General features: G+C 55.3%; 1 protein-coding gene across 1 annotated transcript; it reads right to left on the minus strand.

Annotated features, from left to right (window-relative positions):
- Window positions 1-3,354: 3,354 nt before the first annotated feature.
- Window positions 3,355-12,664, minus strand: CSUI_005029 (polyphosphoinositide binding protein). The gene is made up of 9 exons (XM_068065209.1): window positions 11,270-12,664; window positions 10,076-10,239; window positions 9,119-9,249; window positions 7,744-7,763; window positions 7,587-7,620; window positions 6,430-6,557; window positions 5,756-5,893; window positions 3,995-5,204; window positions 3,355-3,443 (listed from the first exon to the last, which is right to left on the minus strand). The coding sequence occupies exons 1-8, from the start codon at window positions 11,531-11,533 to the stop codon at window positions 5,118-5,120; spliced, it is 966 nt and encodes a 321-aa protein (XP_067922810.1). The 5' UTR covers window positions 11,534-12,664; the 3' UTR covers window positions 3,355-3,443; window positions 3,995-5,117.
- Between the last annotated feature and the right edge of the window lie 277 nt (window positions 12,665-12,941).

The following is a 12,941-nucleotide window of genomic DNA, read 5'->3' on the forward strand; positions in this document are numbered from 1 at the left end:
CCGTCCTTCTTCAAGGAAGACACTACGGTAAACAGCATTGCAGGGTTCGTTGCAGAAGAGCTGGGTGATGTGATATATAAGACGGCTGGGGGTGCGCCTTCTGTTGGTGTTTCGACTGGCTCGGACCCTCCTGACGGCATCGCAGTCATCAGCATGGCAGTCCGCCTTCCTGGTGGGTGCGATTCACTGGAGGCATTATGGGCCATGCTTCTAGCAGGGAAGGACCTTGACTGTTCCCTAAGCAGCAGTGACACGGGCGGCGCCTGCAGCTCCGGACGACTGTCAGCCTTTCGAACGACAGCCCTGGACCACCGCACGAAATTCCGGGCGCTCCTTGTGGAGAAGGATGAGTTCGACCACACCTTTTTTGGGCTGTCGTTCAAAGAGGCGTTCCACATGGAACCGTGTCACCGACTGATGCTCGAAGTCGCGTATGAATCTTTGTACACTGTCAACATCAGGGAAGATACATCCCGCGTGATCGGCATGCCGCTAGCTGTCTTCGCCACTTCTTCTCCGGGGGTCCCGTCTGCGCAAGACGTCTTGTCACCTGTACCTTTGCCGGGACACCAGCCGACGCTCTCGGCACATATAATCTCGCACCACTTGAATCTCACTAGTGCCAGCGTCACCCTTCCGTCAGGGGGTCTGTCGTCATTAGTAGCGCTGTCAGCTGCATGTGACTATCTCCGGAGTGATCACAACCAGTGCCAGGCAGCACTTGTAATCGCAGGCCATCTGGCAGCACCCGCCTCCTCAGAGCCATGTTTGCCCACATGCGCCCGGCCTGTTCATGGAGACGAAGGCGATGCTTCTGGTGAGTGCTGCGCTGGCTTGTCTGAGAGCGAGGGTATCATCGCTATAGTGGTGCAGCGTCTCAGTCGGGCACTCGAAAACCAGAACTGCCCCTACGCGGTCTTGAAAAGTTCCGTCGTTATACATAAGGGGAGACACCGGTCCGACGACCAGGAACAAAAGTGTCCCTTCTTGCGAGAGGCGATGAAGGCCGCTCTGGCAACTGCACGGATACAGCCCGCAGGAGTAACCGTGTTGGAAACTGGTACAGCGGGTCTTGGTCCGGAGGCTTTAGAGATGATTGAGACCGCACGTTCTGTCTTCAGAGAAGGCAGCGAAGGCGTTGACAGTTGGGCCCCTCTCGCGATTGGGAACCTTAGGCCCAGCCTTGGTGGCCTCGCAGGGGCCTCCGGACTGGCGAGTTTGGCTAAGCTAGTACTAGTTCTCGCTCGCGGTTCCTTACCTCCCAGCATACCTTTGAAAGGATTCCAGATGCTTGACAAGGGATCAGGGGCCCTTGAGACCTCAATCTTTCCTCGTGAGAACATGAGCCTTCGCGTGCTCAGGGGCGATTCGGCAAAGATCAACAAAGGGAGTCGTGACATGCCGGTGGTGGGTGCCCTTACAGCGAGTGGATCTGACGATACTGTGGCGTGCCTCATCGTCGAGGAATGGCCTTGCCCGATCGTACCTTGCGGGACAGCAATGGACGATGCTGTCGCCTCAGAAGAAAATCACACCGGCGTAGTCGGAGAGAGTGAGACGACGCGCTGGGGAGAAATCAATACCTCGCCAGCGCTTCAGGCGGACATGCACTCTGCTGGTCCAGCGCGCACATTATGGTTCTTCGGTGAGGACCTCTGGATTCTGGCTCAAACAGCCCGTGGCGTCTTCTTCATGGATCCGTCTTTCTGTCTACTTCTCGACGAGATCTCAAAAGTTTTAGCAGGCAAGATTTCGGCCCCGCTGCAGAAAATTCTCTTTACCACGACGGAATCACGAGCTCAAGAAGCCGAGCCAGCCGCCCGGAGTCGTCAACTAGAAGCTTTCACGCTACTCGGACTGCAGTGGGCATTCGCACAGTACTTGCGCCGCCAAGGGGAAAAACCCTTTGCCGTAATGGGTGTGGGTCTTGGTGAAGTCGCTGCAGCTGCAGTGGCGGGTGCCTTCTCACTCCGGGAAGCTGCGGAGCTCATCGAAGCCATTCTAAGCCGGCGCGCACCAGACGGTAAAACTGCGGCTTCAGTGAAGCGGAGTCACACTACCGGACAACATCGCTACCTCCCCGAGAACCCTGGATGTCATGGCTTAAGCCGGGTTGAGCCGGTGATTCCCGGAGGACTTCAGCGGACCAGTGGCTTTACGGGGACTCAAAGGAGAATTTCTTGTTGCTTGCCCCGCTCGCCTGCACATTCGTCGGGCGGTGTTTCTAGAAGCCCATTAGCCATGACCACTTCGCAGATCTCTTCGGCTGCTCACAGACGTGGGAGCTGGCCCGCCGCTGATACCGCTGCGCACGCCTCAGCGCACGGGGCTGTCGCCGGGGCTCATTTGTTGGAGCGCCTTCGCCCTGAAGTGCCACCGTGCGGCCGGGTGGCAGGTCTCGCGAGGAGTATTTCACTTCGCCAAGCAAAGTGCGTGTACATATCAACGGTGACAGGGCGTCCTGCGACAGATAGCGTCCTGCAGGTAGCAGCCTACTGGGACCCGCAAGCCCCGAAGCAGCAACGGGTCCGTGCAGCCTTCGCGACAGCCGTACAATTGAAAGTGAAGCGGATCATAACTATTTGCTGCGCTGCGGCTAGCAACGTCCACCTTCTTCTAGGACTCCCTCCGGAAGTGACACAGCGCGTTGGCTTCTTCAGCTTTACCGGTCGCACCTGTTTCCCAGAAGGGGTTGTCCAAGTAGAAGCAGCGTCGTCACCTCGAGTCGCCACGAGCAGACCGAGCAGAGGCCAGACCTTCTCGGAAGCGCCTTGCTGGAAGCGTTTCAGCTTTCGAGCCGTCGACTTGTGTCCTACCGTAGATGAGATACGTCTATCATTCACCAAAGGAGATGCTTCCATCCAACACGGGGATACAGGAGGGCCACCCCCACGCTTGCCCGCAGACAACAGCCCGGAGATGCTCACGCCGGGACTGACAAGCACCAACGATACACTCACTCATGTCCTGCACTCGGAAAGACTCTTTCCCAAAAATGCTCTACTCAAGTACAGCCTTGAGGTTTGCTACGTTCAAGAGATCTGCGCCGCTCTCGAAAAGGCAGTGAGTTATTTCAGTCTGCAGGTTGCCCGCGAGCAGTACGCAGGCTGCGTGATAGCACCGTGGTTAGTCATATCTGCCGTGAGGATCAACTCAGCGACACTGCAGCATCCTAGGTTTTTCGGCTTTGCTGAAGCTCCTGAGGCAGAGAAGACACCAAGCAAAGGCAACACGGCAACAGTACGCCTCGACACCACGGGCAGATTCATGTCCTTACTAGTACTGAGGAATGACGCAGGAGTGGAGGAACTGGCTTCTTGCGAAATTCCAGAAGTGGCTGGCCGACATGGAAAGCCGCCGGGCCTGTTCAGCCTTTCCGAGGCTCTCTGGCGGCCGGCCCTCAGCGTGCCTGTCAGCTGGCTTTTTGAAACAGACGAGTGCTCCTGCACCGGCAGACAACAGGAAGCCTCCGGGAGCGCCACTGCAACCACCGTGCTAAGTCTGCAGTGGAGAACAAACCACCTACTTTGCCGAATCCGTGTGTCCCCTCCCCGTCTGGAATTACATCCATTGACTATAGTGGCAAGGCTACTGAAACTAACGCTCGAAGCTGCCTTTGCCTTCTTCATCCCGGGAGCCGAGTGCGACAAATTACCCGAAATGGGAGGGCTTCAGCAGGCCAGCAGAGTGCTGCGTCTAGACGAACTGTGGCTCTGTCCCTACGTGCCTATAACTGAGTGCTGGGGCATTGTGCGACAAAAGGCGCCATCTGCTCCTGGCCAAGATGACCTGAAGCTCGAAGTGCAGCTGTTCAACGAAGCAGGGACGCCGTTCTTGGCAGCGCAGGAAGTGTCGCTAGACGAAGTTGGCAGCCCTGCAGTCGAACTTCGAGCTATGGAAGTCGCTACTAGGCCTGCGCGAGCAGAGTAGGAATGTTACCCGTGAAGTCGGCCTACGGATGGGTCAACTCGAGTGCGCAAATCCGTATACCTACGCGAAGCTGATAAAAGAGACCCGAGCTGGCACCATGGTTATCGGAAGAAGTGCGTGTTTTTATCCAGAACAACCGATCCTGTAGGGAACTGCACGAAAAGCGGGCAGCCAAGAGCCGGGACACCAGGAGTCTTACTCCGGCATTCAGTCCTAAGTCAAGGAGCAGTATGCCAACTCAGCGCCCGAAATCAGGACATCTTGGATTAGCAACTACTTGGTTTTGCGCTTCGGTTTGCAGTACCTCTGCTGGTGGGTAGATTCACTGACCGGAACACCTGTAATTTGCTTCCGGCACCGCCACACCACTACCATGAAACACTGCAAACACGAAAACCGAATAACTGGGAGCACTCCTGCAATTCACTACCCCATAGCGAGAAACGCTGACACTGCGTTAGCACCAGGACGGTCCTGTGCTTTTAATTGTGGCACCTCTTCCGCTCGGTCGATCCCATGCTGACAAGAACACCGGTAAACACCCCTAGTCTTTTTCTGGCGTCCCCAAGCAACCGCCCTGGGATACAAAAAACAAATCGAAGGGAGTACTCCGGCAACTCGGTAGCCCATATCAGAATAGCTCGGCACTTCATTAGCACAAGGAATGGCCTGCTGTATTGGTTCCCGTTTCTCTCTGGGGAAATCAATCCGTCGCCGGCGCACATACACAGAAAACATGCAAAGTCTGCCCGTCGCACGAGGCCCCGAGGTGTCAATCATTTAGAAGAGTGCGCGCTGGGTCAGCCTTTAAGCGAACGGGCCGCCGGGCATGGAGATGCAGTCGAACTTCTCGACATTCGGACAAGCTCCTCCGTACCTTTCTGCGAAATCACACAAGTGCGGCGTGCAGTCATTCATCCGCCTGCCTCCAGGTAGGCGTCAGCGGAATAGATGAGGGTATCACATTCACCGGGTTGCATTCGCTGGTGTACCCGTGCTGCCGAAGCGCCACTGCGTAGTGCGGTGATTGACTGAGTGGGACTCACTCCACCGGAATCATACGCACCGTTACCCCGGCCAAGATCCTCGGGTGAGGGACCGTGCAGAAGTGGCCGGGAATCTGTGAGGGGTAACTCCTCACTCCAAGGTTATGACCTAGAAAGTCAGCAGCTCCAAACTAAAAGTTTCTAGTCATTGTGCGTGTTGCTGTACACCAAATTCGTCCGGACTGTACCTTCAACTTGGTTTTTGTTCACGCTAGAGAACAGGTCAGCCTGGACGGACGCAAAAGAGGACAAAGAGGGTCATCCATAGACACCAGCAGTGTCCCGCTTGCCACGTGACTGCAACCAGGCCTCAGCTCATAAAGAGACAGGAGGATGGCGCTCTAGCAAGAGCTTGTCGGCATCACAGCGCGCATTTCACGACGGCATACGCCGACACACTGAACTGTGTGTGTGCCTGTGCATCTGTGCTGCGCTGGCATTATACCACACACTTCACAAGGCGTGCTTCAATTCTAGTGTGCGTGCTGTGTTCCTTAGCGTGATCAGGGGAGAACCTGTTCGCTTGAGACGGCTATAGACTTTGCTCGCTAGCTGTTGGCACGACACCTAAGAGAAGCGTCTTATGTCTTTTGAAGGCCGTGTACACGGGACCCAAGCCGTCGTAACGCTGGGTTCGGTGATAGCCGAGTGCGTGGCTGCTGCTGGTTGCCAAGGATTCTCGTCATACAGCAGAAAAACCCGACAAGGAAACGAGATCCTGGAGGTGACTTGCGCGCGGTTTAAGGAGGTACCGACAAACGACGCTGCGACAGGCGTACCTGGTAGTTTGAGGTGTACACAGCGATTTTCTGCTTCGTCCTCTCCGGCAGAACAACACTAACAAGTTGCCAGAGTCCCCAAAACACGAAGCCCGAGTTTACAATGAACATCTGACTCAGCCGCCCTCGATAGTTCCGCTGCAGACATCACAAAGAGTTGAAGTCGGTGTTAGAAGAAAAGAACTCGCAAGTTGTGAACCAAATGCGACACCGGTTGACGCCACGGAGAGGTGGGTGCTTGACAGCGGTCGAGGTTCTGCTTGGACGGGACATCGCTGGCACAGAGCATGGCAACCTCGCCGAACTGCGGTATCTAACGATGAAGCCCACTAGCTCTACCCGCACAACTGTGAGATCTGTAATCCCCGACCATCTGAGGGGCAAGTGAAACCGTCGCTTCCAACACCGAGGACAGGCCTGCAGGAGCGCACCGCCTTCTTGTCGTTGTCTAGGCGCACCTGAGCGCTCTACAGAACGACCAGAACCCAAACTGCAGACTAGCGTTCCGGCAACTACGCTGATCCACTGCTTCGCGTGGCTGCTTATCGACATGCCGGAGTCCCGGGAAAAGACTGAAGGCTGGATGCAAACACAAGACAAGAAGGGACTGAGTGATGGTAAGCAATGGGTCAGCATGGGACTCATTTACAGGAGCAGCCTGCCCGGTGGCGCACCGTGAGGGTATCAGCGATGTCCTTAAGAGTCCCGACTGGCGCGCTGAGTGCGGAACACTGATCCAGATCGATGAGTACTCGCCACTGCTCGACCCGGTTTCTAACCAACAGCTTGTGGATGGCGAACTCTGCAAAACGCACACAAGCTCTCACGATGGGCCAAGTCACAAACGAACACGTGAACAAGAGGGACGCGGAAAGAAAGAAGTGGACGTTACTGTTAGATAGTGTCACGGAACACTTTTCACGACGTAGACTCCGCCCCAGTGAGACTCTCCTGTAAGAAACAAACCACCAAAGCTGCCGGTTTTCTTTCCTGCACGAAGAACAGACTAACCGGCCGGAGGCGCCCGGGCCTTGGCTGTTACAGACGCGCCGAGCTTGCGCAGAGACACGGTGTCGCGTGAACTGCCTTATGATGAAAACGTGCGACACAGAAACGTTCCAGCTCGCGGTGACGAGGCTGTCCGACCGGAGAGACTACAAACTCCTCCGGTTTTCTAGACTGATCTCCAGGATGAGAGAGCACGGAAACCCACGAGAAGAACGCTTCCCGAAAGATTCCAAGACGGAAAGTTCCACTCGGCACGACTCCCAGTTGCTGCATGACCCGCGCCCACTTTGGTGTGTTTCAGAAAAGCCTCGGGCTGCTGCCAGAAAAAAGAACGCCCGACCTCGGCCAATGTGTATATTGTGCAGAGCACGGCCGTGTTCTACTTCCCCACAATGAAATGCATTCTCTCGCGTTCCGTCTTCTGGCGGTACGGCATTGAGCACTTACTGCGTCCGAGCAAGACCTGACAGGGCGGCGGCTCGACTGCTAAGATAAGCTTCTGATGATCTCATATGTGCACGCGGGCCAGCCCTCCACGCCGAGTACGCAATACACCGGTGGCGGTGTACCTGGACACGTACGTCGCATACGAGGTGGAATATGCTCGCCAGCCTACCCCCGGGTGCACCGTGCATCCCCAAGCTGCCACACACACTGAGTATGCGCTATGGAGGTCTGGTGTGCAGACAACGGCCGCATCACTTGTATGCGACGCGTATTCTTGGTTTTTCTCTGTTGTGGGGAAAAGCTGGTTTCCTGCCTCGCTGAAGGAAACAGACGCGCCGTGGCACAGCGCTTCTGGAGCGCGCGCCGGCTTGCTTACCTAACCAGAAGAGGACAACCGAAAGAACCGAGTGCTGAAGACCGTCAGCAGAGGACGCAGGTACACAACACCGACAAGGTAATGTCACGATCGGGATCCCTTACATTCGGAACCCCATTCGACATTCTGCCTGACTTCGGCGCCACCGTTGAAGTACCTGATGTCTACTACCACGACCTGGAGAGTATACACGCCAGATAACCGAACCACTGCTTCGAAAAGCGTTGCAAACCCGTACAGTTACGGACAAGAAAGTCTGTGAGGAGACACATGACAGCAACTGGCAGTGCCGTGCACCACACGAGCACCTGGCCTGCGACGCCCAGTCAGCCGCAGCATCCAGCGCTTGCGATCAAACACTCAACGGGACATGTCTGAGCGTTCATAGCAAGGAAGCGTCTGCTGGGGCCTTCCGCATAGACGAGCGAAGACAAAGCCAAAGCAGGTGCCCATGCCTCCCTTCCTCGCCACCACGCAACCACCTCCCTGGGCCCAGGATGAAAACCGGGCATCGCACCTATACGGAAGCGGACGTCGACTAAAAGAAACAGCCCTGACAGGAAACAAAACATTCTGTCCCTCTTGGTTTGGAAAAGCGCCCAAAGAACAGACCTCGATTGCTAGAAGACGGCTTCTGGGGGACCGCCAGGCATGGCAAACGCACGACCAGAAGCAGAAAAGCACCAGAGGAAGGAATCACTTGCATAGAATGTCATCACCAGCACAAAGCATGTCACAGCTGTACAACGGAGCACGGCGGTTGACTAGGAAGTAAACTGGAGCAGCGCTGCTGTCGGAGAACCTGAACGCCGCCCACACGTCATCGACGCTCTAGCAGGAGGAATATACAGTTTCGTTATTTCGCACTGTCGCCCCGCAACATCGGGACTGGGTGCTTCATTGGGCCGCTCTATCTGTCGCCGTGGAGACCTGGAGAGCTTACCGGATCCGCACTGATGAATTCTTTACAGCGGAGAATAAGAATCGGACGCAGGCACTTATCTCGTCCAAAGAAGTAGCAGTATCCTTTTGGCTGAAAAAGGCAATTGACGCAACCGCGCAGTCGGTACACAGCAGGGACTACCGGCACGACCTGCTGGTCAGACTACACGGGACGTAGGGCAGGTATGGCCGCATTGCGGCTGCTTGTTCACTGCCACTGCTTCCGCGTCAGTTCTAGTAGTTTGCCTGAGCCCCCTATCACTCTATGCTAGCCATGCTGATGCTCCTGAAACGAGAACTCTCCAAGTGTTCGCCTGCTCCTCCACACCTTACAGGCATATAATTGACATTAGAACCGGGAAACAGGCACGAATGCACTCTTCGGTGACCCAGACACTGCCCACGACAGGCAGACATAAAACAGGTGCGTCTCTCGAACGTGACGCGCCGTCGACCGCGCCAACCCCAGTGGATCTAGACAGCGACTGGCAAGACGAGGACCTAGACAATTTCCAGCGCTCTTTACAGAAGAGAGGGAGCCAACAGTTTCCATGGGAGTTCCCCACCAGCGGCGCGACAACCGCTCTTACCAGCAGCTCCGCAACGGTCGCCATCGGGACCGGCAAGTGCTCTCGCCTCCAGGAAAGGTGTCTGCGCATGTCGACGATGCACTGCTCCATGTTCCAGTCGTTCCTGAGAGAAAAAAAAGGAGGGAATCAGCCTGTGCGTCAAGTACCTCAGGCTCACCGACACAAAGGCACGCCTCTGCAGGTTTCCAGAGATTTATCCTTTGTTCTTGAACCACGTCAGGGAAAGCACACCGTGGCAAGCGAGACAAAGTAGAACGGGGAGTCCATTCAGAAGGTAAAAGTGGGACTCCGGGCATAACCCGCTGCTGAGCATCAGACCAAGTCCTATCCGCCGATTTGGATGTGGTTCCACTTGTCTAGTTCAGAGTAAACAATTCCAAACTAGCCTGCACCGTCTTGGTCTCGAAGAAGTGGGCGATGCCGATCTGAGCCGGCAGAGGCCACACGACGCTGTCCCCATCTCATAGCGAAGGAGCTCTCACCGGCAGACCTGATGCCAGCTAGCACGTGTGTAATGGTTTCCCGTGCATGGTTAGAACTTTATCGAAGACCGCTAACACCTAGGGATGTAGATAAAAGAATGAGAACATATGCACGCGGGCACTGACGAGGAAGCAGCGCGTAGGCTCTGACCCCTTCCGACTGACCCGCCGCTAACTAAGCAAATGAAAGAACTGTTGAAGGAGTCGAGGGCAGCTAGCGTGGGGAGCTGGTCGGCCATCGGACTCTCGCCTCAATGGCATACCGAAGCTCCTGGATCCTCCGCACAAGCCGACAAACTGCGCGGAGTGGGAAACAGACGCTCCCGAGCTTCTCTCACGAGTATGCACACGAACTGGTGCCGTACAGCTAGTGAGGCTGCTGCAAACGTTCAAACTACGACAGGGCGCCTTGTGATATTCTGCCAGATCGATGTAGAGGCTCGATCACACACAGTCGGCCTCACGTGACACCCACCCTTGATAAAACCGAACGATATAGTGATCGTCTGAGAAAACAGTAGAGAGTATGCTGGGGTCATCACTTAAAGCCGCCTTGATCTTTGCTACCTCCACGGCCTCGTAGGGAGTGAGGGGCAAATCTCCGAAGATAAGACGGATGACGTGACCATTCCCAAGTGGCTTGAAAAACACACACAAAATGCAGGGAAGTACAACCACGAACCGGTTCCTCTCGGCAACAGTGTATGCGATAGTGAAACTCTCTGTGCAGTGCGGCGGCCTGTGTTCTCTTCTGTATGCCTTGGAAACGTCTGGACGCTTTGCATAGCACCTTGGAATGCCCTGTCGACCGTGGCAGAACAAGGGGCAGGTTATCGAGTCGGCCAAATCTACATCAAACTTTTTGAGGACCCCGAATGAGTGGACCAAATTCGACACCTGTGCACTACAGAGGCAACAGACCGATAGAGAGATTACTAACACTGCTCTAAAGAGAGGGAACAAGAATCAATCGTCTGTTTTCTAGCTGTCGTAGACGCTGTAGTTGCTTAGACTGCTATAAAACTTACTAGCTGTTGGCTACCCCCGTCGTGTCCCAACGTTGGCTCACTCTGTACGGTGCGTATTACCTTCTTCGCAAAAAAGACAACTTTCCTTCGTTCACAAACAGGCAACGGTCTACTAGGTAGATGAAACGACAGGCACCGTCTCATTGTGGCACACCCGCCCGAGTTCGTACACGACACCTATGTCTCATGCACGCTGATGTACGTCATTCGTGGCCGAGTTTCACCGAGAAAACCTTCTGCCCCTCTAGGCACTGCACGAGCAAGTTCAGCCCGCCTGCCAGACGATATTCGTTCTTAGGGGTGATTTCTTTACATCTGACCTAGTGCAAAGGTAGCACATCCGCAGCTTTACTGGATACGGAATGCCAGCGTCAGAAGAGTTTCCAGAGAATGCAACCTTTTACGGACCGCACTGAGGTGCCACTATTCCTTGCTGTTTGTTTGCAGCGCTGGTCTCCGGCATAAACAAACAAGCCACTCAACAACGGAGGATTGTGGTGGCATTGCTCGTACTGGACCAGGACCTAACGTTTTCGCGACGCTCCTGGCAAGTGCTTATGAAAGGCTCGACTTGACACGAAAAGTAGCAGTAATGACGCAAGGCAGGACCGGCAACGCGGTTGTACTCAGGACTTCCGTACCTTGCAGATTTCGTCCGGCGTAGGTGTGTAGTTGAGCGCCTCCGGAGGGACGGCTGTCTCTTCGCCAGGAAGTGATGGGACATCGCCACATCCGTTATGGAATGGAGGCGCCTCAACGACGCCGCGCTCACCCTGCACTAGGGCTGCCATGCTTCTGCCTGTGTTGCCGGGGGTAGCCGTCTGACCGTGGGAAGCAGCACTCTGCATCTTCTCGTTGTCTTCTGCCATTTGAACAGCGTGTATAGGGGACCCTCGGAAAGACATGTTAGCTGACAACTGTTGCAGTGCAGGCAGGGAAATACTCGCAGAAAGCAGGCACGACAAGAGCCCTGTTGCGAGTCAGTCAGACAACAGCACTGCGTAGCTGGCGACGGCCAGTTCGGGCTCAGACAATTAGAACATAACCTTCAGAAGCTGCAAATCAGTACCGCTGCGAGCAGCGCTTCATGCGCGTGGCGAGAAAGGGAGAACAGGGACTAGTGTATAGTTCGAGAGTCGGGTCGAAGCGGAGTCCATAGGAAGAACTGAGACACTCACAGGAGACGCAAGGAAAATAAGGATACTGAGCTACAGGCAGAACCATCCCCTAGCGTGTAGCATGCAGTGACGGTTCACAGGTGTCGGAAGCCCCGCGATGCGGGTAGTCGCGGTTCGACGCACAAAGGTCCTCGGCCAACGAGAAACCACTGAGTAATCGCTTCCGAGGAATGGAAGTACTCAGACCGGTGTTCTCCGTGAACAGCGAGGTATGAGCGAGAGGCATCCACATGATACCCCGCGAACCCAGTTACGGAGATGCCGACCCCCTTTTAAATAGAAAAAGAAAAGAGTTGTCTGGGCAGGCAAAGCCAGTGCTGATCAAAAAGAAATACAAGAAACGAAGAGATTACAACGATAATACGCTGAACGCACTCGCAAATTGCAGACTCTACAGAAGATACATGACCGGTTGTTTGGCAGTCAGTGTACACCGGACGACAACACCTGCCTTAGGTCGGATACATGAAGTGGACGGAAAAAAAACGGATTCAGTTCCTGGGGGGTGATGCACTGGACTGGTGGCGACCGCCACAGTCCTGCACCATCGTCCGAAAGATTCTCCCGCATGGGAGATTCGACACTCGGAATTCCCTTCGCTACACTTCCTGATCTAGGGACGCGCCCCTCTAGTTTCGTGAGACGCCACAGCGTCTTCCGTGCGTAACAATAGGGCGACAGAAAGTCGGCGATGTGGCCTGTTTGCAAGCTCCTGTCAAGAACACCGCGTGGTGCATGTGGCTGGCCGGGACCGGCTGCATCAGCTCTCGCTCTTGGACCGCGATCACTGCAGTCTACGGAGGTGGGGATTGCATCTGAGATGCCGAGGTGTAGCTTGCAGCTAAACTGGTTCTGGAGTCCGGGTTGAACGGTTTGTCGGCCTCTTCATTCCCGTGGCCATCCCTGATACCTGAAATCACTGGTGCCATCTGACGCTCCGATACCACTTTGTCACCAAGCCCTTTCGCGGCCCTGTGTCCTTCCGCAGGCCAGTCTCCCAAGAGGCTGTGTAGCTCGCCTTGTCCTTCGCATGTAGTATAAATGCCAAATCCGTCTTGTCTAACTGTTCCTGACTGGCGAAACAGTCTTCGTAAACGGCCCAAACCCGCGGAGTACTTGTGCCTAGATGGTCGGC

Source organism: Cystoisospora suis (genome assembly GCF_002600585.1).
Source record: "Cystoisospora suis strain Wien I chromosome Unknown contig_2410, whole genome shotgun sequence".
NCBI lineage: Eukaryota > Apicomplexa > Conoidasida > Eucoccidiorida > Sarcocystidae > Cystoisospora > Cystoisospora suis.